This window comes from Lissotriton vulgaris, chromosome 9 (assembly GCF_964263255.1).
Source record: "Lissotriton vulgaris chromosome 9, aLisVul1.2, whole genome shotgun sequence".
In the NCBI taxonomy this organism is placed as follows: domain Eukaryota; kingdom Metazoa; phylum Chordata; class Amphibia; order Caudata; family Salamandridae; genus Lissotriton; species Lissotriton vulgaris.
Window position 1 is genome coordinate 326993681 of NC_141697.1, and position 27924 is coordinate 327021604.

The window sequence follows — 27924 nt, forward strand, 5'->3', positions numbered from 1 at the left end:
AAAAATGGTCTGTTAACCCTTTTTATTGGAATGTAGGTATTCTGATAGAGACTTCTAACCTCAGATATTTTTTTTTATATTTCCCAGATGTCAGATAGGGTCCTAAAACTTAAGAGAAGGACCTCTGTGCACTTTATATTCACACTCTACCTGCCTTGTTTGGCACAGATTGAGACAATAATTATGATGCAGATGAGGCTGGTCAACCTTACCATGTGGATAACTGGTATGATGACGTACAAGCTGCTATTGGCCTCGCCACCTTGAAACAATTGATAATCCTGGGAGGCGGGGGAAAAATTAACAAATTTGTAAAGTCCCACATTAGTAATAACATGCCTCAAATAAAATATGTATGCTCAGGGAGTAACAGCCATATTTCACACTTCAGTGACACTCAGATTTTATAAAATACTGCTTTATGTTCTGTTATGTTATGTTAAAAACACTTTTATAGCGCACAGCTGCCCCAGCCAAGGGGCGTCCCGGCGGTTCAGAGAGTAACAAACACAACACAGCAGCTATGGATAAAAGTGCACAGAAAGGAGGCTAAACTGAGTGAGGGAAAAGATGAGTTTTAATAGCCCTCCTAAACTTCAGGAGCTCATCCATCTCACGGATATGGAACGGAAGGGAATTCCATAGTTTTGCAGCCAATACCCTAAAGGACCCGCCGCCAGCTCTACACAGCATGAACCGAGGAACAGTTACTAAATTCTGTCCCAAAGATCTCCAGGTTCGGGCAGGCACATAAGGCACCAAATGATTGTAAAGATTCTGGGGGGAGGCCAGCTTGAGGATCTTAAGAGAGGCACAGGGTCTTAAAATGAATCCTCTGTGCCATAGGCAACCAGTGCAGCGAACCGATGGTACTTTCCGCAGAGCAGAATCTAGGTAAGCCCACCATGGCTCTGGCTGCGGCGTTCTGGACACATTGCAACCGAGCAATCTCTGCCTGATTGGCTCCTAATAGGAGCGAGCTGGCATAATCAAGCCGAGATAAAATAAATAATAACAACCATATAACAGTAATTTCCATTGATGCGTGCCAATTTCCGTATGCACAAAGGAACAATCCGCATTATGTTATGTGCATCAGCAAGCCTACTTATATCCCTGATATCAGTGCTGATTCCTGCTGAGAATCTGTTCCCATGCTTTTGGGATTCGAAGTCTCCGGTGCTCCCAGTTGTCCCGGGAGACCTCTGACCATTTCTATCCCAAGTTATACAGGTCAATTGTGATACGGCCAAGTTCACAATTTGTTGAATTTTGGATGCAAACTATTCCATCTGGCGAGTCCTTGCCACCTGGGTATCCATTTTCCACAATGTCTGGCTGTGGTCTGTAGGTTTATCACGTGATGTCCAAGTGTCCCTAATGGAACTGCTTTTTGATGGGACTCGCCTGTTTAGAGACGGGCAGATTCAGCTCTGGAGCAGTTCAAAGTGAACAGGGCCAGAGCACACTACCTGGGCTTGTCTGCCTCTCCTCATCCACTGCATAAACCCTAACGTTTCTTTCACAACTTTGGCAGATGTACCCCCATACCACCAGCCAAGTTCAACCTCAGCATAGTGCCTAGCAGTTGTTGCAGCTGGGCTGTAGTGCCCATCAAATCCCACAGTTACAGTCAGTCAGCCACTCAGTCTATGGTCCCAAGCAGTCTCACCTACCAATCCCCTTTAGCATGCACTTAGTGGAGCACAAGATCAAAGAAACAAGGTATATATAGTTTTCATTCTGGGAAACCAATCCATCAAATTAGTGAAACATACATTAATATATTGCCATATGCACTTAATGTGAAGTAACTGGATATGGCCCAAGTAATCTGTATAGAAATAGTTTTATCTTGCTAATGTATATACAACATATGATACAATTAAAATATTTACAGATAGGTGCTCAGTTTAGTAAGTGAACACACAGTGATCAAAAGTGAAAAAAAACAGCGGAAAGGTGATTGCAAGTATGAGAAGACAGTCAAAAGACAAAATGCAATTTCAAGTTTTACAGAGAAATATTAAAGGTTTGAAAGAATAAATATTCAAAAAGTATTTTAAGGATGTCTTTTTAACCGGATAATTGTTGGCAGTGTTTTGACCCTTGGTTGATCAACGGGTCATCAGGACATAAGGAGTGATAACTGAGCATACACAATAATGGAAGGCTGTATCTTGTAATGCAGGGTACAAATTGAAGTGGATGTAGGGTCCTGCAATAAGTTAGGTGTATGGAGAAAACCTTGATATGTGAAAAGCTGGCGTCAATTATGATGCTCCAGAAATTGTTATTTGTACCGTACGTAAAACCAGCATTAGGCAATTGAATAGTCATTAAGGAAAAGCTATGGAGGAAGGGAGAAACGCATAAGCCCACATTCCAGAAGGGTCCCAGGTGCTTAGAAAAGGAAAATAAACTGCTGCAACTGTTGTCAATTATAAGGCTGCACAACCTCATGTGTAGAACTGGCATCTGGCAATCGAATTGCCTTTAATTTAGCTATGTTTAAATCAGAGCGGGAATTAAGGAGGGTCAAAATATATTAGGCTGCCGCCCAAGGGCAACAAGGACCAAAGAAAAGGAATTAGGGTGCTTCATTAAATAAGGGGGCAGCGGTATTCACAAAGGTCAGCGAACCACTCTGCCCATGGCCCCAAACATTCTCACCTACCAAATCACAGCCACCGGGTTGGAGGTAGGATCCAGCGATTCCTACCGGGTTCGCAGACTATAATGTCTGACAAGTGGTTCCTGTAGATAGTGTGGAAGAGGTACCTCTTGCTCTTCCGTGCCACTCTGCCATACCTTCCACCATCCCCAAAAGGGCTGACGCAGGACCAGCTGTCTGTCTAACGGCAGGAAGTGCGAGCCATTTTTGGCAAAAGGAGATATTGAAAGGGTGCCCACACCAGAAGTAGATTGTGGTTGTTCCTGCTACTTTCTGTTGCCAAGGAAGGACAGAGACATTTGTCTTACTTTAGACCTGCGCCCTTTAAATGCCTTCCTCCCGAAATACATATTTACCCTGGAAATTAGATAGTGGCGTTGGACCTACAGGACACTTGCGTCCAAAACACATGTACTTCCTCAAACGCTAGAATGCTCTCTCCAGTGCATAAATCACCCTGTACTTAAAGCCCTCCTTCGAACCACTGACTTATATTGGTCTGTCACTGATGTGCTTTGAGGTTTGGATAGTTCCCACACAAACTGAGTGCCACCCATGATTTGCTGCAGGGCCACACCGGTGACATTAATCTTATCAAAGGCACTGTGCCCGGTGCTACCACACCTTTTAACATCTCTATCTCATCTAGCGAAGTCCCCTATGGGACTGCTCCTGACTTTGGGATGGACCAATCTGCTGTGGCAAGTGCGGGTGCTGTGCTGCTAAGCAATAGAGTTTGAGGTCTGGTAGTGTTAGACCCCTATGCTCGTATGGGAGCTTCAATGTCAACATTTTTACCTTGAGTTGGGTATCAGCACGTAACAGTGTAGTTAACATGATGTCTAACACCACCCCAGGGAACAAGATGCATGTTTTCCTGGAACACACCTCAGGAGTGCCACGATCTTCACGGATGCTATTTCAGCTATCAGTGATAGTGGCAATTTTATTCCGAACCCTGTATGGCATCCCTTACTCACATGACACTGAGGATAAGAGCCTCTTCCCTACTGTCTATCACTGGTATCCCCGTGCACATCAAGTCTCCAGGCAGCCACTGTATTCCCAGGGCTAGTAAATTCTCCTCTTCTTTCCTCCCATCCTGGGTGCCCAAGTGGAACAGCCTGAACTTGAAACTATTGGTCTGCAGCCACATCATGCCACCAAATGACTCCCAACAGTCACATCAGTCTCCGGATCACAGGTTAGGGGTTGGCTAAATATACCCAAGTGTCATCTGCATATAGTATCATTACATATCTGGATTACATCATTTGGAGTTCTCACGTAAGAGTGCATGCTATTCTCTCCAGGGCCAGTCCAAACAAGACTGACGATAGCATGCCTGGTACCACACCCCAACTCCCAGACTACCAACATCACGATATTAGTTGTTGTTAGTTTTTATCCTGGTTGTGACCCTTGTAAAAAATAATTGGATCGATCCCAGGAATGGTGGGCCTAAGTCATAGTCCTTATCCTTGCATATTTCATATTTCACAAGTGCCAGCCAAAGAAGATTAGACGTTGTACTGTAGCCTAGCTCAAAACCAGACTAACCCTGGTGAACCAGATCCAACATCTCCTCTGTGAGTCTTCTTGCTATACATTGCTGACTAGTTTATTGTCTGATGAACAATAGCAGTCTGTAGACCCATTAGTCAGTTTGTGTCATCATCCCTATCCGTGCCTCCCACATGGATCCGGACAGTAACCCGAGCTCCTAGACTAACCCCCATACCTCAAACAGCTTCCTCACGAGAAGAGCAGGTGCACATTTGTGAACCTCTGGTGGAAAACCATCTGTACCCTGTGTTCTGCTATCCTGCATCTCCGACCCACCTCTGTCAGCTTTTCCGCTGTCAAAGATGCATTTAATTCTATTGCTTGTTCCTAAGACAGCGATGACAATCCCGCACTCAGCACATATTCTCTGATTTGTGCCTGTGATGGACATTACTATTTGACACACATCGCCTGTAGGTATAATTTGGAAATTACCCTTTTTGCAGGGTTATCCCCAAACTTTTTGCTGCTTCTTCCTATTTTTTCCTGACCTGCTGTTTGTTGGTTTTAGGACTCTGGGCGCTTTACCACTGCTATTCAGTGCTTAAGGGCATATTCTCTCTGTGAAATTTGTATTATGGGTTGGTGTTTCCCTGATTGGCATATTTGATTTACTGGTAAGCTCCTAGTAAAGTGCACTGAGTGTGCCATGGCCTGTAAATCAAATGCTACTAGTGGGCTTGCCACACTGATTGTGCCACACACAAGAGTAGCCCTGTGCAGTCGGGTACTGCCATGTCGACTTGGCAAGTGCACTCGCTTGCCAGGCCCTAATCCTCTCTTTTCTTACATGTGAGTCACCCCTAAAGTGGGCCCAAGGTACCCCTGTGGGCAGGGTGCAGTGTATGTGAAAGGTAGGACATGCCCTGATGTGTGTAGCCTATTCTGATAGTGAAGTCCTGCCTTTCCTGAATGAGTCGGGTGGGCTGAATGGACCTGGGCTGCATTCAGAGTAGTGGGAGGAGATTTCCCTTGCATCTGAAGAGGCCCTGTCTGCCTTGGAAATGCTGTCTCCACCTCCTGCCGAGAAGCTGTGCCAGAGGCGACAGTACTGGTTTTGGCTGAGGACAGGCACTCTCTGCCTCCAGAGAACAAAGGATTTTGATGTATAAATATTGGGGCCCAGAGATTAAGATGACTGCTGAACTTGAACCTGCCAGGAAGAAGGGTAGAAAAGGTGTCAGAAGGAACTGCCACTTTGCTCGGTGCCGTGCTGTGTTGGCCTGCTCATTGGTACTTCTGTCTTGGGCAGGGAAAGGACTGGAGTGTACTTTCATCATCCTGCTGTTAGTTTTCTCACAGGGCATGAAGTAGAGCTTGCCTCCTGTTGGAAGTCTCAGGGATAGAAAAGACTTCAGAGAAAGACTTCCAAGAAGAAGAGCTAGAGAAGCTGTGAGGAGAGACTACCACTTTTCTCAGTTCATTGCTGTGTTGGCCTGCAGTGGCTGCTTCTAACTTGGACAGTGAAAGGTCTGGACTGAACTTTCTGCAGCTTCCTTTTTGTGAGTTTCTCCAAGGGCTCTAGGTAGAACTTGCCCCCTGTTCAAGAAGTCTCAGGAACAGCAAAGACTTCAAGTTCATCTGTTACTAGCACTGGGGACTGTGTGTATAGTGCTGCAACAGAAGAAAAGTAACCTGACGCCATCAACGACACCGCTGCCGACTCCCTGTCCTGAAGGCACCGCAGAGGGCATCGCCACACTTTGCACCCCAACCCTGGTCTCACTGACTATGCCACCTGGTGCTGCCACTGAGCCGATGCTTTCACCGCGACCTGTGGGCACTGCACTTCACAACGCCTTGCTTCACGCCGTCGCCTTGGTATCCTTGACAACGTCGCTCCACACCGCCATCGGCACCGCTGCTTGCACCTTGGTTCGAGGGCACCGCTTGTAAGTTACACGATGCACTGTCCTCATCCCGCACCGCAGCCTTGGCCCACCGACGCCATCGACTCCAGTTCATCAGCCGACCACGCCGCTGCTTGCACCAGGACCTGCCCGCACCACATCACTATGCACCGCAGCCCTGATCTCACCGGTGCCACTGGACGACCATCACCGAACTGCTATCTGCACCGGGACCTGAGGGCACTGCACCGCTGCATTCGTACCACAGCCCTGACGCCTGTTGGCGCTCCCGACTTCAACCACGAGGAGTTTGATCTGCAGCACATGTGACTTCAAGAGTCCGACGACTCCTGCACCAACCTCCTGGAACGGACGCCAGCTAATGCCGGCCCTTCGGGGCTAATCGAGAGGTCGCTGACGCCCTACATTTCTAAAGGTACTGTTTTGTGGGTCTTGCCGACACCGTAGCTGCGGTCAGCCGGAACTGTTTGGATGTGTTGTTCACGATGCCCTAATAGTCCCCGACGGATTTATTGACTTCAAGGAACTGTATTTCAAGTCTATTTTGATTACTGAAGATTTCTGAGAACTGTATGGTGGTATTTTTTTATCGGTTTTGGTCTTGTTTTGGATATATAAAAATATTGGATATTTTTCTAAACTGGTGTTGTGTCCTTTTCTAGTGCCTTCACTGTATTACTGTTGGTTATGTGCAAATGCTTTACCCACTGCCTCCAAGATAAGCCTGACTGCTCGTGCCAAGCCACCAAGGGGGTGAGCAGGGGTTATTTTAATAGTGTAACACCCTTATCCTGACTAGAAGGAAGGGTCCCTACATGGATAAAGGTGTAAACCCTTGCTGACTAAGGACCCTCATTTCTAACAGGTATCCAAAAACACCCTGTTAATTTCACACAATTTCCATATTTGCCTCCCTGTTGTCAACATCCTGAAATCAGAGTCCTATTTGCCTCATTGCAGCAGCAGACCGATGGATTGCCCAATTTATCGGCATCGCTATATAGCCTCTATTAGGACCCAGATAGGAATGCCATTATATCTATCTTAGAGAACCTCCCGTCACCTTTCAGTGTCTTTCATCATCAGGTGTCTGCCACATCAGGAGTTCCAATGGACTGTAGAAATATATAAATATCCATTTTGTGGGCATCCAATGGTCTTACAGTCTCTGTCAGTAGTGTAACTCTGTTTTAGTGAAAGCTGTTGTTTATTCCAGACATGAGCTGAGTCCTCCTGTAAACTGAGGTCCAGCAACAACCAGTGATGTGGCAATGCAAAGGCTATTGTAGTCTAAATTCTCTGAGACAGGAGAAGAATTAAGAGAAAACCTAACTAAAGATCTCTGATCAAAAAAGGGATTAGGTCCTGGAGTCATAGCATTTAGCATTGTATTTCTCTTGCAAAGAGTGGATGTGGTACAATGGTGTCACCCTTAGCCTATCTTCCAAATTTGTGTTGTTAATGGGCTCTTTGTTTTCTTAAAACATGTGCTTAGGCATTTTACTCTTCACACTCATGTGTATATTCTGGTCTTGCATCTACAGCCCTTCAAGAGATTCTTGATCTCTCTTGTCCTGATAATTTGAGATAGCTCATTTTGCTTGTGGTGTTAGTCTGCAATAGCACTGTGCTTAATCTGAATGAGAGAAGGAGTGACTTGATAACTAGGTTAACCATCACCCTACAAGCCCCCGACCCATATCCTCAAGTTCCAGAATATTTTTTTTTTGCCAAACTCAATGGACTTTCAAGTGGGTCATATGAGTTTCACATCTTGTTATATTGTTATGGAGGCACCAGACATGTGCTTCTCCTGTTACCACCATGTGAGGGATTGGAGAGCTTTTGATGATAATTTCTGCTTGAACTCAGACTTTTCTGACTCCACTGATTTTCCAAAGATGAAGAATATGCAAAATGTCATCTACCTCAACAATAGTGTTATCTGGCTGCAGAAAGCATTAATTCAAGAGATACTTTGATGAAAAGAATCTCTCCAAATGAAACGCTTAATTGTTGCATCCGGCCCAAACAGCGTTCAGGTAAAAAAATGAAAATTGGTAAACCAGGTAAGTAGTGTTTGTAGGGGGTTTGCATTGGAAAACTTACTAATTGAATCAAAGTTCCTCTGGATTGAGTCTTGACCAGCTCTCTCTGTTTCCATTTCAAGCTTACTGGTTTGAGGCTAAGCTTCTCACTTCTTCCTTGTGGCACCATCTGTGTGGTATCAAACATCCTCCTTTCTCAAAATACAAAATGCAGAGTTTAGTGCTGGAGTTCTAAGTTTATATCTGTAAGCCGCAGCCATGAACATTGACTAATAGAGAGACCGTATGTGCATTAGACATTTGAAAACTCAGCTACATTTTCTCCACCTTTCTTGCACATTTCCTTATCTGGCATTCTCCAGCTCGGAGCATGAGACACCCTCTAGACAAAATTGTGGAAAGAATTACATTTGACTTTCCCACTTCACCCTCACTTCATCAATAGCCTTCTCAGGGCATAACAATGATTGGCCTCCCTTGGCTAAAGGAGGACAAGAGCATTTTTCCTGTTTTTGCCTCTTAGGTCATAAAGGTATTTCACCCATCACTTATTTGTTTCTGTCAGTGGTACGCCCTGGTGTTATGGGATCACTGACAGAATATCGACAGTCAAAATATCGACTTGACAAAATATCGAGGTAAAAATATAGAATGCCAGAATATCTACTTTCTATCTAAAAACAGGTAAGTACAAAAATATCGACTCCAAAATATCAATAGGAAAAAATATAGACAGTCAAAATATTGAATTTTTAAAATATCTTAAAGTAATTTTAAAGTAATATAATAATAAATATAAGTAATTTAAACAAACATAAAATACTTAAACTTAAAATTAATAAATAATGTAACTTAAAAAATATATAATAATTTAAAAACATATATATATAAATATACATATTATTAACAAAACATATACAATATTTTTTCCGTAGGATAGCGAGAGGGTTAAATTTACTATTCACACTCCAGAGAGTGCAACAGTAGGGAAAGCGGATAGCGTAGGGATAAAATTACTATTCCCACTCCAGAGAGCACAACAGTAGCGAAAGCGTTGGATAGCGTAGGGATAAAAATTACTATTCCCACTCCAGAGAGCACAACAGTAGGGAAAACGTTGGATAGTGTAAGGTTAAAAATTACTATTCCCACTCCAGTGAGCGCAACAGTAGGGAAAGCGTTGGATAGCGTAGGGGTAAAAATTACTATTCCCACTCCAGTGAGTGCAACAGTAGGGAAAGCGTTGGATAGCGTAGGGGTAAAAATTACTATTCCAACTCCAGAGTGTGCAACAATAGAGCAAGCGTGGATAGTGAGAGGGTAAAAATGACTATTACCACTCCAAAGAAAGCAAAAGTAGGGAAAGCATTGGATAGCGTAGGGGTAAAAATTACTATTCCCACTCCAGAAAGCGCAACAGTAGGCGAAGCATTGGATAGCGTAGGGGTAAAAATAACTATTCCCACTTCAGAGAGTGCAACAGTAGGGAAAGTGTAGGATAGCGTAGGAGTAAAAATTACTATTCCCACTCCAGTGAGTGCAACAGTAGGGAAAGCGTTGGATAGCGAAGGGGGAAAAATTACTATTCCAACTCCAGTGAGGGCAACAGTAGGGAAAGCGTTGGATAACGTAGGGATAAACATTACTATTCCTACTTCAAAGAGTGCAACAGTAGGGAAAGCGTTGGATAGCGTAGAGATAAAAATTACTATTCCCACTCCAGTGAGTGCAACAGTGGGGAAAGCGTTGGATAGCGTAGGGGTAAAAATTACTATTCCAACTCCAGTGAGTGCAACAGTAGGGAAAGCGTTGGATAGCGTAGGGGTAAAAATTACTATTCCTACTCCTGAGAGTGCAACAGAAGGGAAAACGTTGGATAGCGTAGGGGTAAAATTTACTATTCCCACTCCAGTGATTGCAACAGTAGGGAAAGCGTTGGATAGCGTAGGGGTAAAAATTACTATTCCCACTCCAGTGAGTGCAATATTAGGGAAAGTAAATACTTCATATATAAATATAAATAACATCAATATTAATACCAATTACAAAATAATTAAAATATTTTACAATTTTATAAAATATATTAATTAATCAATTAAAATTACAAATAAAAATAAACTAATAGAAAATTACCTACTAATACTTATTATTTACCAATTACCAATAAATTAATTTTCAATATAAAAATAAATAAAAATTAGACACAAAACCATGGATTTGACCCATATACCTCTCTAAATACATTCTACTAAATACTAGAAGAGCACTCCTCCGACTTGACCAATCCCATAAGACTGCTTCGGTGATTAAGAGATCTACTCTACTCTCATTATGGCACAACCCTATGCTCAGGATAGAGGGGAAGACCCTTTACTGGGAACTGTGGGCGACTAAGGGTATACATATAGTGAATGACCTCTATGAAAGTGGTAGGCCTCTACCCTTTTCGATATTGCAAGAGAGATTTGAATTGCCTCACATAGCAGCTTTCAATTTCAGGAATTGGTAAAATTCTATCTCCAAACGTCCCCTTTCTACAGACCCGCCTTGGCTGGTGAACCGCCTCCGATTACTGTACCATGCTGGTCATTTTGTTTCTAGAGTATATAAACTGCTCCTCCCCCTGCCCAAGAAGCCACATAAGTTGTCCGAAACCAAGTGGGAATCAGAGCCTAACTCCACAGGAATAGTGATCGATTGGGAGGTCATACATAACACCGCACTAACAAACAATGTTTCCCCGATCCTATGCCAAACAAAATATATGTTGTTGAACAGAGTGTTCTGCACCCCTCAGAAACTGTTTAAATGTAATCTGAGGGACACGCCTAATTGTTGGAACTGCCGAGAAGCGCCAGGTGACTTGGCACACATGCTTTTTAACTGTTCCCTACTGCGTCCATTCTGGAATAAAGTATTTTCATATATTCAACAGATATTTGGAATAACTCCTACTCAAGAATTTATATATGTCATTCTGGGCCCTCTGGAGGAACAATTGCCAGAGACTCATGATAGACAATTGCTTGATATCATGTTAACATTGGCGTGCAAGGTCATACTTTACAAGTGGAAAAATTTTGCTGAAGTCAACTTTAAAATGTGGCTGGAATGGCTTTCCTTTCTAAGAGGGGCGGACAATCCTGCGCTACAGTCAGCCACTTGGAAGCCTTCGAACAACAAACTCTGGTCATCCCTGGATGCGTCATCCTGCCACTTTGAACCCCCATGAGGCACATCTCAATGGTCAACTTGTTCCATAGAATTGTTATTGAATTTTAGTGTGTTCAACCATATATGCTTACTGTATACTTCCTAATACATGCATGCCGAACCAGGTTTGGGTAAACTGGTTATGACCGCTCTATGGATACACCTGTCCTCTCTCTTCTCTACTCTCTTCTCTTCTCTTCTCTCTCGTTCCTCCTCTCCTTTTCTCTCCCACTTTTCTTCTATCTCCTCTTTGACTTGATTTGATTACTGTAAGTGTCTTGGTGCCATCATTCTACTCATTTGTACCTTGGAAGAGTCATTGTATTGTTTTTATTTTCAGCTTTGTTCTTCAATAAAAAAGATTTGAATTAAAAAAAAAAAAAAAAATTAGACACAAAAAATATTTAAATAATATAATTGCTTACAATTAAATTACTTCCCAAGCTATTCCCCTATAGACACACAACCCACTACAGAAAATAATGTAATAAAAGTAACATATTTATCAATTAATCAATTAAAATTAATTACCAATTATATTTTAAATAATTACCAATTAATAATTAATTAACAATTAATTCTAAATAAATACCAATAAATGAAATAACATATTTAATTAATTATAATTAAAATACTTCCCACCCTATTCCCCTATAAACCCTCAACCCGCTACAGAATTATATTACACACAAAAATAAAAATTAATATTAACTTACCTTAAATCCGATATTTTGGTAGTCTATATTATGTCTAGTCGATATTATGTCCATTCTATATTTTTTACTCAATATTATGTCTAGTCGTGCTGCCATAAGCGTAATCTGGTCTGTTGTGGCACCCTGACATTCTGAATTGGCTTGAACAATTGTTATTCAGCGGTTTGTGTCATACCTTAGGAACAGAGCTCAGCTGGTCCAGGTGACTTCCTCCAAAACTGGGCCTATTTCTTAAAATAGACAGGATCTCCCAGGGCTCCAAACTCTTTCCAGTAATTTCTAACTTGTGTATGTGCCATAGAGAGTCTTCTGGTCAATGCTGAAGAGCTATGTCTGGTTACAATATTGCCTGGCTGAAGAATATTGCTAGTGTCAGAGATATCTCCACCAAGACAGAGTTTGTTTTCTAATGCTAGAAAACACCAAGTACAGAAATTTTTGATAGTAGGAGTCTGGATGGCTTCATACTACAATTGGATACATGAAATCCCTATGCTTCAACATCAGCTCACACCTTTGCTTTAGGGTGCACATGATGCCCAATAACAAAAGAGCATTCCATCAAAAGGGCTTGATCCAGAATGTCAAGTCATTCCTTACAATGGACTACTTCAAATCAGCTGTCCAGGCAGTGGTCCTGTCTCAACTCAGTGGAGGCTGTGCTCTACTGCCAGTCATCCCTTGATTTCACCCTGAAAAATGACCTTGATGCTATGGCTGACCCCTTGAAAGGCATGACTCAACATCAAGATCACTTTTTTCTCCTTCTGCCCACTCACTTTATTGTAAAGACCTGAGGTATCATGGACATGTTAGCCAATTAGGTCTTGCAGTCCTACTTGTCTTCTAAGTATAAGACATGTAGTGGGTTAACAATGAGGCATTGTGTGAGAACATTGCCAGGCTGAAGATTATCTATTCTAGGAATAAGATCAGATATCTTCTGTTTCTCTCCCAAGGATGTGTAGCAATACATCTGTTGAAATCCATCATTGACAATCCCTCCTCCACTTCAGAAAAGAGCCCTGGAGCCTAGTCATCAAATAACACCTGCCTGCTGTGTAAGCCCTGGTTACTGAACTTCTCATGAACGTGTTGTTCCCTGAACCCTTCTGCCACTACTCTTACCTTTATGTATTCAGTTGGCAATCTGTTCCTTGATCTCCAATACACAACTATTGTATTTTTTTTATAGAGGACTCAGAAATGTAGTTCCTCTTATATACTTTAACACATAGTCTGGTTGAAAGTTGCTACTAAGAAACTGCAAAATCCTTTCTAAAGGTTTGAATACGTTCTCTTCTCGCTTCTTCTTTTGCCTCTATTTCAGTAACCAGTCCACGCAGTAGCCATAATGGTTTCCATTGTAGGCTGTACAGTTCAAATGCAAGCTTAATATAAGTTAATGCATGATTTTAAATGTAACTGACAATTCCTGCTTCGAAATAGATGTAGGGATCTTCAAATTACTGTCCTAGACATCAAGTCTTTTAAAAATCGCGAGATCAACTGCTTGGGAGGTTCTTGAAGTGCAGAATCATGCATCATCGGAAGATAGCTATTTCAATAAGCTTAGTATTGTAGTGTAGTTCCTATATTCCCAATAGGCTCTGTGAATTGGAATAATATATCCTATAGATTAGACGTAGGACTGAGGTCGACTAGGTATCTATTGAATATACTAAACGTAATAGTAATAGTGAGTGCCAGCTAGCTCAGAGGTCACAAGAAACGTTCTCAAATTCACAAGAAGGGATTTGTTTCTGACAACCGCATTAACATGACAACATTGTTTTCCAAGAATAAGAAATGTATCTCTAATAGAGAGACGGGCGTTTTCAATAAAAAGGTTTATTGAACAGTCTAATTTCTCATACAAGAGAAGTAAACTGCTACAATCGTTAAACAGACTGCAAAGTATAATGCATACAGCGAGAATAGTATTATAAAATAATGCTGTAAAGGCATTGTATGGTTTCTAAGCCACATAAAAATACATACATAATTAACATTGACTAAAAATACTCAACTGGTGCTTCTAAATACGCCTACACCAATGTTCCTAACCTAAGTCTAGTATGCGGGAAGAAGTATGTATTGTGTAGCATAGGTTTAGTTGTTTTTGCCAAGAATCTACCACAGGTTTCTCTAGGTTCTAATCCGCTCCATACCTTGGTTAGAATGAAGGAGGTCTGGTATCTCTGTCTCAGGACTCCATTTCCCAACACCCCGCAAGGGGAGCTTGGAAACACTGGAGCTGGATTCTCGCTGGAGAAAGGCAGTCTCTTGATCAATCAATCAATCAAAGACATTTGTAGAGCGCACTACTTACCCGGAGGGTCTCAAGGCGCTTGGGGGGGGTGGGGAAGGGGGGGGGGGGTGCTGCTACTGCTCGAACAGCCAGGTCTTGAGCTTCTTCCTGAAGGAGAGGTGGTCTTGGGTCAGGCGCAGGTCGGTCGGGAGTTCCAGGTCTTGGCGGCCAGGTAGGAGAAGGACCTTCCTCCTGTTGTCGTTCTTCGGATGCGGGGGACGGCGGCGAGGGCGTGACTGGCTGATCGGAGATGGCGTTTGGGAGCGTAGAAGTTGATGCGGTTGTTGAGGTAACTCGGGCCTTGATCGTGTAGGGCTTTGTGTGCGTGGGTGAGGAGACGGAAGGTGATTCTTTTGTTGACGGGGAGCCAGTGCAGGTCTCTCAGATGTCCGGAGATGTGGCTGTGTCGTGGGGTGTAGAGGATGAGTCTGGCTGAGGTGTTCTGGATCCGCTGGAGTCTCTTCTGGAGCTTGGCGGTGGTTCCGGCGTAGAGGGCGTTGCCGTAGTCCAGTCGGCTGGTGACGAGGGCCTGGGTGACCGCCTTCCTGGTCTCGGTGGGGATCCACCGGAAGATCTTCCGTAGCATGCGCAGGATGTTGAAGCACGACGAGGAGACGGCGTTGACTTGTCTGGTACTTCAGCTGGAGGGTCAGCTACCTTCGGCACTTGCTGTAGCGAGCTCTGTCGGGCAAGTAGAGAGTCGAACTGCTCCGAACCACCGTAGTTTGCTATAGCAAGTGAAGACATATTTATACCTTGAAGGTGTTTAGGAATGCCAAAGCTTGATGTAAAGTCGGGCATAATAACGTCAGGAAAGAACCCCTAGGGAATAATTGTTCTTTGCAAAGTACATGAGCTCTTGGAAAAATCAATATTCAAGCAAGGGGAAGTTCCCTAACTGCTTAAGCCGATTTTCCAAGAAATCGTTGTGACGTTTGGTACAGGTGGAAGTAGCTATGCCTGTATTTGGTCTGCATGGGCTATGCCTAACTAAGGGATTGATTTCTATGCCTATATAAGGGCAATGTGAATTGAACCTATATAAGGGCATGAATCGAGAAAATTCACTCGGAGCTCTAAATGCCACACAACAGTATTTGATGTCATAGATATATCAAATCTCTGGTCTTCGGCAATTCCTTTACTTTGTAGTGGTCCAACTTCTCATAGTGGACTTACTTCCCCTGGTGGTTTGTGTTGAAAAAATAACATGGTAGAATGAATTTTGCCATTCAGCCTTAAGCTCACAGTATGGCCTGTTTCTAAATGCATGAGGGTTGGTAGCAGCTGTTGGAAGTGGCATGTTCTGTATTGCTGAGGCAAAGCCCTAGCCAGGCTCAGCCTACCACTCCTGTCAGGGGCGGGTGATTAAACTCGGTGTATAACCATCGCTCACCCTTGGTTAGCTTGGCACTTGGCAGTCAGGCTTAACACAGAGGTAATGTGCAAAGCATTAGCACAGTACTCTCACACAATAAATACTTTGAGCGACACAAAGGAGACTTCATGTGGGGTGTATTTAAATAAAGTTTGTATTCAACACACATTAATTAATACAACATGAACAACATGGACACCAGTTAGTCCTTGGCGCTGCTCCGCTTGTGTGCATTGTATCGCGCTGCTCACTGCCACTCTTTAAACTTTTTAAACACCCCCTCAATTTGCACTGTGTACAGTTTTTAGCCTGTATTCATTCGTTTTTAATAATTGTTAGTGGGTGGGGGCTACTCACGGAGAGTGGGTTTTGCTTCTTCTTGCACCGAGGATACTCTCGCCCTGGTCCGTCACAGCTGGTGCCGTTTGTGCGTAGGGCGCTGCGAGTAATCCTCGGTGTTCCGGCCTCACTTCCGGCCTCTCACTTCTGCCTTGGAGTGTAGAAGCACCTGTAGAACTCCTTCAGGTAAATGGTTTCCAGTTCAACTGGCTCTCCTAAAGACTGAATGTAAGCGCCTTGATCGCCGATGGAGGGGGAACTACTTGAATGAGAACAGGGTGCTATACCTGGCTGTTAGGAGAGTACGGAGGGAGTTCTATATTGAGCACATTGAAGCAACTAAAAATTCCACCAAGAACATTTTCAATGTAGTGAAAGAACTGTCCTCTTTAGATCGTGTGACAGCTACATTGCCAGCCTCCTCGGATTATTGCAATCAAGTGGCAGACTTTTTTATGAGCAAGATAGATAAAATCTACGCTGCCTTCCCTGAAAGTAGCAGGAATCGCATCCCGGCTCCTGTAATTGATGGCTTAGAGTGTGAGAACAGCTTTGCTTTTTGCCCGCCTGGAATAATCGAGGTTCTTAAACTCGTTGAGGTAGTTAAATCTGGATCGCCTCTGAACCCGACCCCCCGCCCCAAAATATGCGAGGCTAGGGAAAGAAGTAATTCGTACGGTTCTTACCTCGCTCCTGAACCTCTCTTTTAGCTCAGGTGAAGTCCCTATTAATTGGAAGTATGCCATGGTGGTTCCATTGTTGAAGAAACCCTCCCTAGACCCTGCTCTCCCAGAAAATCTTAGACCCATATCTTTACTACCTTATGTGGCTAAAATCGCGGAGAAGCATCTTAACAGTCAATTATCTTTATTCCTGGAAGAGAAACAAGTACTTCATGAAACAGTCATGGTTTAGACCTCGACATAGTACTGAGTCGGCCCTTCTTTTTCCTTCTGAGGCTTTAAAAATGGCTGTTTATGAGGGAAGAACAACTGCTCTGATCCTCCTAGACCTGAGAGCTGCTTTTGACACGGTCTCCCACAGCCTTCTTCTAGAACGGGTGAGGGAGGCCGGGGACGGTGGAGTGATATGGAGTTGGATTAAACATTATCTGGAGAATAGATCCTTCCAGGTTCTACAGCATCCTTTTGAATCCAGAGTCTGTTCACTGTCGCAATGGGTGCCGCAGGGTTCAGCTCTCAGCCCTACCCTATTTAATATTTATATGCGCCCCATGGCAAACATTGAGTTGAGACATGGGGAAAAACTGGTATCATATGTGGGTGATACACAGCTGATTGTTACACTGGAGCAAGAGAAGGCAGGAACGGCTGCCAAGTTCAAGATCTGTTTGGGGGAGCTTGCCAACTGGATGAAGCTCAGCTGCTTGCAGCTGAATGCGGGTAAGACGGAGGTGATGGTAGTAGGTAAGCAGCCCTCACTGTGATCACACATGTGGTGGCCGGAGGAGCTGTGACCATCCGCGACCCCCTATGGCCAAGGTTAAGAATCTAGGAGTGCGGTTTAATGATTCCCTCTCATTCTTTGAACAGATATCAGCGGTGGCTGGCGCCTGTTTTGGCACTCTTAGAATGCTGCTTAAAATTCTGGATTTTCTCCCAGTAGATGCTAGACGGACTATCATACAGGCTCTTGTTACTTCGTGTCTAGACTACTGTAACATCTTGTACCTAGGGGTGTCCCAAAAAAATCTGTACATCTTGCAGAAGGTTCAGAACGCTGCAGCTCGCCTAATTCTGAACATTCCTAGACGGGCCCCGGTAGGAGAGGCTCTGAGGAAATTACATTGGCTTCCTATACAGGCCAGAGTGACCTTTAAGGCCTTGTGTTTCTCTCACAGGATCTTCAATAAGAAAGGTCCTGGCTTTTTGCACCCCCCTTCTTACCGCCTATAGACCTGCACGTTGCCTAAGGTCCTTGGGCTCGGCAAAGGTGATTGTGCCTAAGGTTCGGAAGGTACCGGCTCGTGGGAGTTCCTTCGGCTTCCTTGTTGCAAAAGCCTGGAGTGACCTCTCTTTTGACTGAAGAATGTGCCTGTCTGAGACTGTGTTTCAGAAAAAAATTAAGACGTGGCTTTTCCGTTCTCCTCCTGATGGCCGGAAATAGGTCCCATGTAGCTGTTCCATAGGGGGCTCTGGCTGCAGGGTGGGTGGGTGGTTTTGGCCCAGCTGCTGAGTAATAATCTGGTGTCCTAGCACGCGGGAACACTCAGTTTGGAGTAACCAGGCGCTCTATAAGCTGTATAATATTAATAATATGTATTTCTGAGCATAAATCATATTAGGAAACATCACTAGCAGTTCTAGGCCCAACAATGTTCATTATAACATCAGTAATATGCACACGTGGGAAAGATCCTATTTTACCCCCCAACACCCTTATGCAGTACAAAACATTGTAAGACCGTAGCCCACCTGCAAATATTATAATTCGGTATCACATAGTTATAGGGTGCACCCCAGGTAACAATGATATCAGAAATGTGTACACACAGACATTGACAACACTTTTAAGCAGTACCTTAGGCCAAGGCCACAGGGGTAAAAAAACAATGTCAAACTTAATATTTGGCAAGGAATCAATGTGTAAACACTGCCGTGTGGTGTAAGTGATAACAGCCAGTCACTCCCACACACTCACTGATGACCGATTTGCGGTGCCACGGATATTAGGCAGGCCCGTATGGAGGGTACACAAACACATACGCCACTGAGCACTGATATCTGGCAGGTGAGTTTATATTGCACATGCAGACTCTGTGATCCAAGCCCTACTCCACCAGCCAGCTCACCCGACCAACGTACCGTACCGGGATGGAGATAAAGAAAATCTTCCCCCTTGATGGCCACACTCCTTAGATGCGGTCAGTTATTTTGGGAACTCCACACAAGGCAATAGGGTCTCTAGGTACAATTCTGAGGTCCACACTCACACCGCACTACAAGTTGGGATCCAGTAGACGATTTGGGCATTTAAGGGGGCACCGCTCTCCAGGTGTCACCAGTAGAAGGTGTGGGGCCCTCACGGAAGGTCCTTTATGTCCCTAAGACATCCACTGTAGAACAGGGGCAAGCCAACTAGCTCTTGGAAAGTACACTTAAGGGTGCCACACAGCAGCAGGTAGTCCACCCAGGCCAGGCATTATTCATGAAAGGTGCATGGTCCCTTCCAATGGCAGAAATCCTCCTTATGCACAACAGATTCCTCTAGCAGTATGCACCACGCAGTACCAGGATCTCTGGTCGCACTTCCCCACAAATGAACTTTCTCTCCTGCTGAAGTATGGCACCAATAGTTCTATCTGTAGTGTACCTTGAAGTTGGAGGTGGTTCAGAGGGTTCCCTTTGAACCACAGATGTCTACCCTAAATGTAATTCCTATCTTCCATGGGGCCGTGGAATGCAGATCTTTTAATCTTTATTAGGGCCAAGATCTGCTCCCAGATGTGAAGTGTCTAAACCTCTTACTCCAATGTATCCAGCCAGGCTCTCAAATGGCAGAAGTCTTTCATTCCAGTTACATGCCCAATGTTTATAGCTGTCTCTGGGGAATATACAGATGTGCCCCCTCATCCTCCAGTGTGGGCCAAAGTCAAACCAAAAGGCACACAAAGAGTTTTAGAGCAACAGAAGGCGTACTTTATAGAAGTGGCATTTCTAAGCTATTCATGACAAATCCCTCTTTACTAAATGAAAGGGTTTGTCATTGTGAATCCAATGATAGGAAACATTACAAGGCTGTTCCACTTTAATCCATTATTGCAGCTTGAAGTAATTTAAATGATTCCTCCATGTTAACCTGTGGAAGAGCAAACCTCATAGGTAGTGAACACACACATGGGGATTCTTCACTACCTGGGCAAGGAACACAAGTTTACCTGCCCTGCCTTCCACCTACCACTTTCTTCACCCCTTAAGACGAACCCCAGGGGTGCCTTAATGGTAGCGAAAGGTCCCCTCAGGAATGCCCAGTGGTTTAGAAAGGCCACTCTGAGCATAAGTGCAACTGCACACACACAGACCTACAATAGCAGGCTTTGACACATGTTTAAAAACATCAGGTAAGCACCACATCCTAACATGTGTAGGAAGGGCGGGTGCACTCTAATTACAGTTGGGAAAGTGTCCAGGGCTCTAAGGTCACTAAAGGAGAATCAGGAAGCCCATGCATTGTCTAAAGGGAAGAGCCGCCCTCCTAGGTAGGGAAAACCCACATGGGGGTTCTTCACTACCTGTGCACCTGCCCTGCCTTTCGCCTACTACTTGCTCCGCCCCTCAGGGCTTACCCTTGGGGTACTTAAGTGGTAGTTGAATGCCCATTCAGGGTTTGCCAATAAGTTACAAATGCCAACCTGTGCATAGACATCACTCTGCACCCACAGACCTGCAATGGCAGGCTTGATACATGTTTGAAAGGCTATTCTGATGGGTGGTACAATCCGTGCTGCGTCCCTCCATTAGGCTGTGCAGTAGCTGCCCTTGGTATGTGGTGTACCTTTTCACAGGGAACTCACAGGTACCACACCTAAACCAATCAAGTAAGCACCACTTCCTACCATGTATAGGAAGGGTGTGCGCAGTTTTACATTGCATTATAGTGGGAAAGCGCCGAGAGTCCTAAGGCCACGGAAGGAGAAACCGCAAAAACCAGGAGGAGAAAAAGCAAACAGTTATAGGTAATTCCGCTATGAAGCGCCATGCCCAACAGCAGCCATCTCAAAAAGATGAGAATCTTTGGTCTAATCATACTTGCATGATCAACCCCTCAATATGTTTTCCTACCAGAATGTTCAGCGAACTTTTAAACAATCTCCAGAGTATTCCACAATCAGTGCCATTAATTAAACTACTGCAACTAAACTTCTTTCTGGAGTAGAAAATAAATTCCTGGACTCATTGATCACAAAGGTTTGGCCTTGGGAATAAGGAGTATCTACTTCCCCTCAGAAATGTCAGGATTGTTTTCCATTTCAGCCCACCTCCAACAGCTTGGGATCTTCGGCGTCCTGTATTTGTGGTGCACAGAAGACCGCTCTAACACGTCTCGAAGATGAATGGTGCCTAAAAATTAGCTGAGAGCACAAGCAGTGCTTCTGTCTCCCTATGTTTTATTGCAAAAGGAAGATACCAGTGCCCGTTAAGAACCGTCTTATTCTATGATACGAGTGATGGATGCTTTTATGATAAAATGAGGCACACACATGACCACCTGACCATTCAAGGAGGAGGGCTACTGAAGAGTTAGGAAATCAATGTTAGAGCATTTAGTCTTTGCCCCACTCTAAGCTAGTGGAAAGAATGAAAAGATCTTAGTTGGTACTGCATAACTTAGATGGTATTGTGAGTAGCATTGATCCAGCTGAAGGTGACAGTTCACCTTCTTTACTGTACACTCCCACCCTATCCGTTTCCATTTGTTTTTTCTATGAGATTGCATGCATAAGCCTTAATAGCCCATTTATATGAATGTAATGATTATTTGCGCATGAGCCTGATGGAGAACAAGGATGCCAAGTAGATACCCTTTCCATATGGTGGTTTGAATCCATGCACTGCCAGAAGCACATTTGGCGAAAGCTCCTAACTAATATATCTTACTTTTTATTTTTTGGGTTCTGCTGCACTGGTTTGATTTTAGCCTTATTGGAACCCACAGCCTTATTTGAACCCACAGATGTTCATGTAAAGAGTGTTCAGTAAGAGTGCAGCTTTATTGTTCTTAGTAAAATATTTTCCAGCATCATTGATAATACGATTTGGCGGTGTTGCTAAATAATACACTTCCAACACGCTTAATGAGAATTAAAGGTGAATGGAGATTGTTTGCATGTCAGTATGATACCATGCAGGTAATAATGTCCTTTTGATTTTCAGGGAATTGGGGACCTTAATTTGGCATACCAGTGTTTCAAGTTGGCCCTAGCAAATAACAATGACCACGCCGAAGCATACAATAATTTGGCAGTTTTGGAAATGCGCAAAAACCACTTCGAACAGGTTGGTCCTCTTGTGTTAAATGTAATGTCTCAATTATTTGTTCAGCAAAGCCATCCTGTCAAAGAGTTCTGATTCAGGGGACACTAGAGATTCTGCTGAGGTAAAGATAAACGTTGTGCACCAGAAACATTTTTGAAGAAAAATGCAGACACAACTTTTTATACTTGCTTTTTGTACAAATGCAAAGTACACTTCACATAATACATTCTCATTAGATTGGGTTCATTTGAAGCTCAGGCATATACAGGGATGTTGAAAAAAAAAGAGCGTTTTTGGAAAGACAACTATGGACAAACTGGTGGATCAAGCATGTGTATTATTGTATTCAATCCATGTTGTAATAAATAAAGAAATATAGCAAATGTTTGAGTAGTGGTGCAGTACTAAAAAAAAGTGCTTGTGCAGGAAGAGTAATGATGATACATCACGTCGAAATATATACAAATGGTTAAGGCAAATGTTTGTATAAGGGTTCAAAATCTGATATTGTTAAACTAAAAACAAGTGGGCTTTTTTTAATCCATTGTTCATAATTTCTCCTCCTTCTTTTAAGTCAAAGTCAAAGTCAAAAACCACTTTATTCGATTTAGTTAAAAATCACAAAAGCATACTACAAACAATTTAAAAGGCATTTCAATTTCATAGTAATTATGTATACATCAATCAATATCAAATTACATATCTATTTTAAAAACAGGTTAAAAAAGTACTGTACAGCTAAAAATTTTACAGATAAAAAGAACACATTTCAACCTCCAGCACAGACCCCCAATTACATTTGCAATCGCCTTCTCCTAATTCTAACTGCGGCAACTAGATAGTTAGCCACGCTAAACATAACCAATGGTGAGTCTAACATTTGCATATACAGGAGAGCTGGTTTTGCCTGGAGGAAGGCTTTGTCCTTCAGTAAAGGCACCAAGTATTTTTGTCTGGGCATATTAAAGAAGTGGCAGAACAGCATTAGGTGCATATTGTCTTGCAGTGAGAAATTGTCACAATTGCACACAGGAGCATCCTCCTGCTTAAACCAAACATGACTGTCACAGAGAAACGTATAAATCTGGTTAAACCGAAATTTAACCAGAAGCCACCTGTGAAACGGGATGTTAACTGTAGCAAGATACGGTTGAATGGTTAAGCAAGTAATAGTCAAAAAATGGGCTCTAACTGTGGGCTTTGTAAGTTGCTGTTCCTCCCTCTGCATGAACTTCATTTTACAGAAATGGAGCTTAACCCAGTCTAAATCAGATTTTTTCAAACCCATCGGGGCAGAAAATATCTCGGGGCGACCAAGTTCCAAAGAGCATTTATAAATGTATGAAAACCAAGCAATGTCCTTAAATTTTTCCAATTTTAGACAGTCCAACAGTACTTTGTGGTTCAGACCTAAGTTGTTATTGGTCCAAGTCCTGATCCAAAGAAGAATGGGTGCCATTGAGAGCATATCCGCAATGTACCCCATTCCAAGCTCCTGATGGACTGAAAATGTGGCTGTCGATTGAGGGAGGCCTAATATAGACCGCAGGAACTTATTTTCCTCCCTTTGGATGGTCTTTTTGTTCGTATAGCCCCATAAGCCTGCACCGTACCTGGCTATTGACAATGTTTTAGCCTTATACAAACAAAAAGTGCACCACTTGGTTTCCCTCCAAGTCTCCTTGAGAAACTCACAATTGCGTTTGCCGAGCTCCTCACTGCTTTGGTTTTTGCTATAATTTGAGGGCTCCAGCTACCCTTGGTATCAAAAATGACACCAAGGTATGTAAAGATCTTGACATTAGTGATCACCTCATTGTTACAAATGAAAGATTTAGTGTTATTTTTAGCAGCCCCAAACACCATGACATGGGATTTAGAGTTGTTTACCACTAAGTCAAGAGATGACATGAATTCGCTAAATGCATTTAAAACTCTGTAGGCCTAAATGTGTCCGCGCTATCAAAGCGGCATAGTCCGCGTACAGGAGAACGGGGATGCGGGTGTCCCCTGCACGCGGTGTATCCAGAGTAGCAGTTAAAAGGCTTCCCTCTAATGCATTTATATACAAAGTGAACAACATAGGGGCAAGGATACAGCCTTGCCGTACACCTCTGCTTGATTTAAACCAGTCTGTGCGGTTACCATTTTGGTCCATTCTGATCGATGCTTTAAGGTCTTTATGGAGTTCAGCCAGGAAATATACAAGCGGAGGGTCAAGACCCAGTTTTAATAGCATGGTCCACAGCCGAGCACGATTAACTAAATCAAAAGCCGTGGACAGGTCCATAAATGCAACATAAATTGACCCCTTTGCTGCTGTTGTATATTTTGATATTAGCATGTGGAGATTTAAACACTGATCCTCTGTACCTCTTCCTATACGGAACCCATACTGGACATCTGTTAAAATGTCATTCTCCAGAGACCACTTATTAATTTTTGCCAATAACACTTTACCAAGTACCTTCATCGAAGAATCCAGCAAGGATATAGGGCGGTAGCATTTAGGGTCGCTTCTTTGGCCCTTTTTAAAAATAGGGACTATAATTGAACAGGCCCAGTTTTTAGGAAAACCCCCCTCGAGTACGCAATTAAAAACATTTGCTAGTATTTCAGCCCACATCTCAGGATTTGATTTATAAAGATCCAGAGGAACCCCATCTGGACCGGGGGCTTTATTAGCAGCTGAACCTTTTAATGCTACCTCTACTTCACCTCTGCTGAAATTTAATTTAGGAGATGAAGTTGACAAAGGTGGCACAAGGAATGTCTCAACAGTTTCGTAACTTCCGTATATATTAGAGAAGTGTTTTAGCCACTCTACTTCAGGAATGTTAACCTCTAGATCTGAGTTCATTGATTGGGCAAATAGAGGATTATTGATTATGGACCAGAATTTGGAACTTTGTTTAAGGGTAGTGGAATCCATTAAAGAAACCCAGGCTTCTTCTTTAATGACCTTTTTTCGAGACTTTACCGCCAAGGTATATTTCTTCCTTAATAGAGCTACCAGTGGTTTATCTCTGGGAGAACATTTAAGGGCTTTCATCAGAGCGGAATGTGGCTTAGAGCATGTATGATCGAACCAGCCAAATGCTGGGGGAGGACCCCTCCTTGGTTTAGCTGTAAGCTCTGATTCCACTCTAGCACAGATAGCCTCAAAAGCGGTGACTACCTCGCCCCTTGTCCAAATCCCTGCATATATCAAGTTCCACGTGCATATTTTGCTCAATCTGACCTAGGAAGTCCTCGGGACAGACATTACACCATTTAAGACGTCTACCCTGGTCTTTACTCTTTACATCCTTTATAGCAGTGGCCCTCTTGGCCCCTTTGGTTAAACCAGTGGAGGCGTCCAATACTAACAATACCGGGTTATGATCACTGAATCCACTTACAATGGCATTATAAAACAATACAAAACGGAGAAGACCAGGGGACATAAAAAAGTAATCAATAGTAGATTCACTTCCCCTTGCATTATATGTGACCACACGATCGTTTAAGTCAACAAACCCTGGTTCGAATAGATCATTAGATGATAGCAGGTCTTCCATTGCTACTCCCTTTTGGCTATGCTCAAAATGAGGTAAAGTCGTATATTCTGGACCAGTATCATCCACGATCTGGCAATGAAGCCCACACAAATGAACATTAAAATCACCCATCAATATGAGTTGCACAAAAGTGGTTTGTTTTGACATGTAATTGCTTAAAAAAGAAGATAAACCTTCTAAAACAAAATTCGGGGGACCCCCTTGCATGGAATTATAACAATTAACAAGGACTATCTTGTTCTTATCCGCTAAATGGATTTCCAGCAACTGAAAATGATGTGAGGGGCAGGGGATTTCCTTAACGCTACCATCCAAATTAACTGAAACCAGAAGCAACAAGCCCCCTTTATCCCTTCCCGCCAAGGAACTCTGTGCTTTTACAAAAAAGGATATATAACCATCCAGCCAGAAAGCATTGTCCCTAGCCCAAGTTTCCTGTAAGGCTATAATATCATGTTCTTTTAACTTTTGTAACCACACTGGGTCATCCTGCTTAGCGCGAAGACCTGCAATGTTCCAGGAAAGTAACCTGACATTTCCCCGTCCTGGAACTATTGGGTCATTCGCAGCTCCAAGTGGCGGGCTACATGATGAATCAATGAGGGGATGTATGTTCATGCTATTGTGTTCGTGCTCTAGTCAGTCAATATCTATCTGCTCAGCTAGAGCCGAGAATCTATTCGAAAGAATGAAGTCATTAGTAGGCATGTACCTTGCAGTATTAACTGAACTACCAGCCCTGGGTTGCTTTGTCACCCATTGGTTTACTTGTGAAGGCGTTTGTCGGTCTTCAACCCTTGCATTAATAACATGTTGTGGCCTAATGTTCACACCTCTGCCTATCCTATGAACTGGGGGATAGAAGAAGCCCAAGGGCATCGCACGGACCCCCTTACCTACTGGGTCCAATGGGGAATCATCCCAAAAGAGACGGCTGGAGACATTTCTAGATTTAAAATTAACAATTACACAGTCTCCTGCAGCACACTTCTTAGTGTTGCCCACCCAATTGACCCTTCTTCCTGTCAGGATGTTGTCTGCGATGTTACCTTCACCCGTACAATTAGCATTGCACCAATTCTTGACATTCTTAAGTAGGGTTTCATGATGTTCTACTTCCCCATCAGCAAGTTTAGGTACGTTAACCAATATAGCGACAAATGGAGTTGCATCAGGGGGTAGATTAACTGGCGGTACCAGTCCCATCCGTCCCCCCTGTGGACCTCTTGGCCTTACTGGTGGAGTTAAGGTAGGTATAACATCCAGCAAAGGCGTGACGATTCCCTTATCAACTTGTCCATTATTTAGCACGGGATTATCATTAACTTTCTTAGAAGCCGTGATGGCTATATTAACTGGTGGCCCACCAACGTTTGGAGCAGAAACCTGTGCACCTATTGGACACAATGATTTTTGTACAGATGAAGAGGGAACCTGAGTGTTTACAAAATCATTAATTCACTCACATTTCGCCAAAAGGTCCTTTACACAATCCTTTAAGGTTTCAGTGATGTCTGTGGCAATCTGGATTAGGATAGATTCAAGTCTGTCCGTGAAAAGTTTTTCAAGTAAGGACGAAATGCACTCTTCAGTAATATACATAGCACGTTGAGCTCCAGGCTGAGTGCTTGAAGTGATTCCTGAACCCTCCGGACCCAACATTGGAGGTAGTGTTATTGTTTCTGATAATACCGGGGTCGGTAGCACAGTGGAGGATTGGGGCGTAATGGGTCTGCATGACTCAATAATGACCCTGGGTTCCAGCGGGATACAGTTAATAGTGGAGGAATTTGAAGTATTTGCGCTAGCTGGGGCAGTTTCAAGACCCAGCTCGCGCTCAGACTCAGCAATCTGAGTAGATAGTTCATCCACTTTTGTAGTCAGGTACGTAATGATGCTGGTAGTGTCTTTAGGAACCTTAGCTTTTACTTCGCCCACCACCGATGTCACGAGTTTGCGCTTACCCATGGTGTGATGTTAGGGATGTGGCCCGTCCCGTCCCTGGTCGTCCCTGGATGGCCTTAGACGGCCCGCCCTCTGCCCGGGCTCAGCCCGCGCGCGTCCGCGATGCGGAGGGAGCTGTCTCCTTTTCTGCGCCTCCTGGCGCTGTCTGCAGGAAGTGGGCAGAGTTGTGTCCAGGCAGGCTGGGAGTTGTGGTCCGCCCCGCTCTGCGGCCGTGTGGTGGTGCTGCACGGCGGCGGGGGCGACCACAACGTCAGGAGCCCAGCGGCGCTGTGCAGGTGAGTGCTGGT

At 43.6% G+C, this 27924-nt stretch overlaps 1 protein-coding gene across 2 annotated transcripts in view; it reads left to right on the top strand.

Annotated features, from left to right (window-relative positions):
• Positions 1 to 27924, top strand: part of TTC8 (tetratricopeptide repeat domain 8) — a 260914-nt gene that overhangs the window by 143796 nt on the left and 89194 nt on the right. For both annotated transcript variants that reach the window (XM_086937626.1, XM_086937627.1), the window contains one exon: positions 22011 to 22133. In XM_086937626.1, the coding sequence (XP_086793752.1) occupies positions 22011 to 22133 (123 nt within the window). The remainder of the gene's footprint in view (positions 1 to 22010; positions 22134 to 27924) is intronic.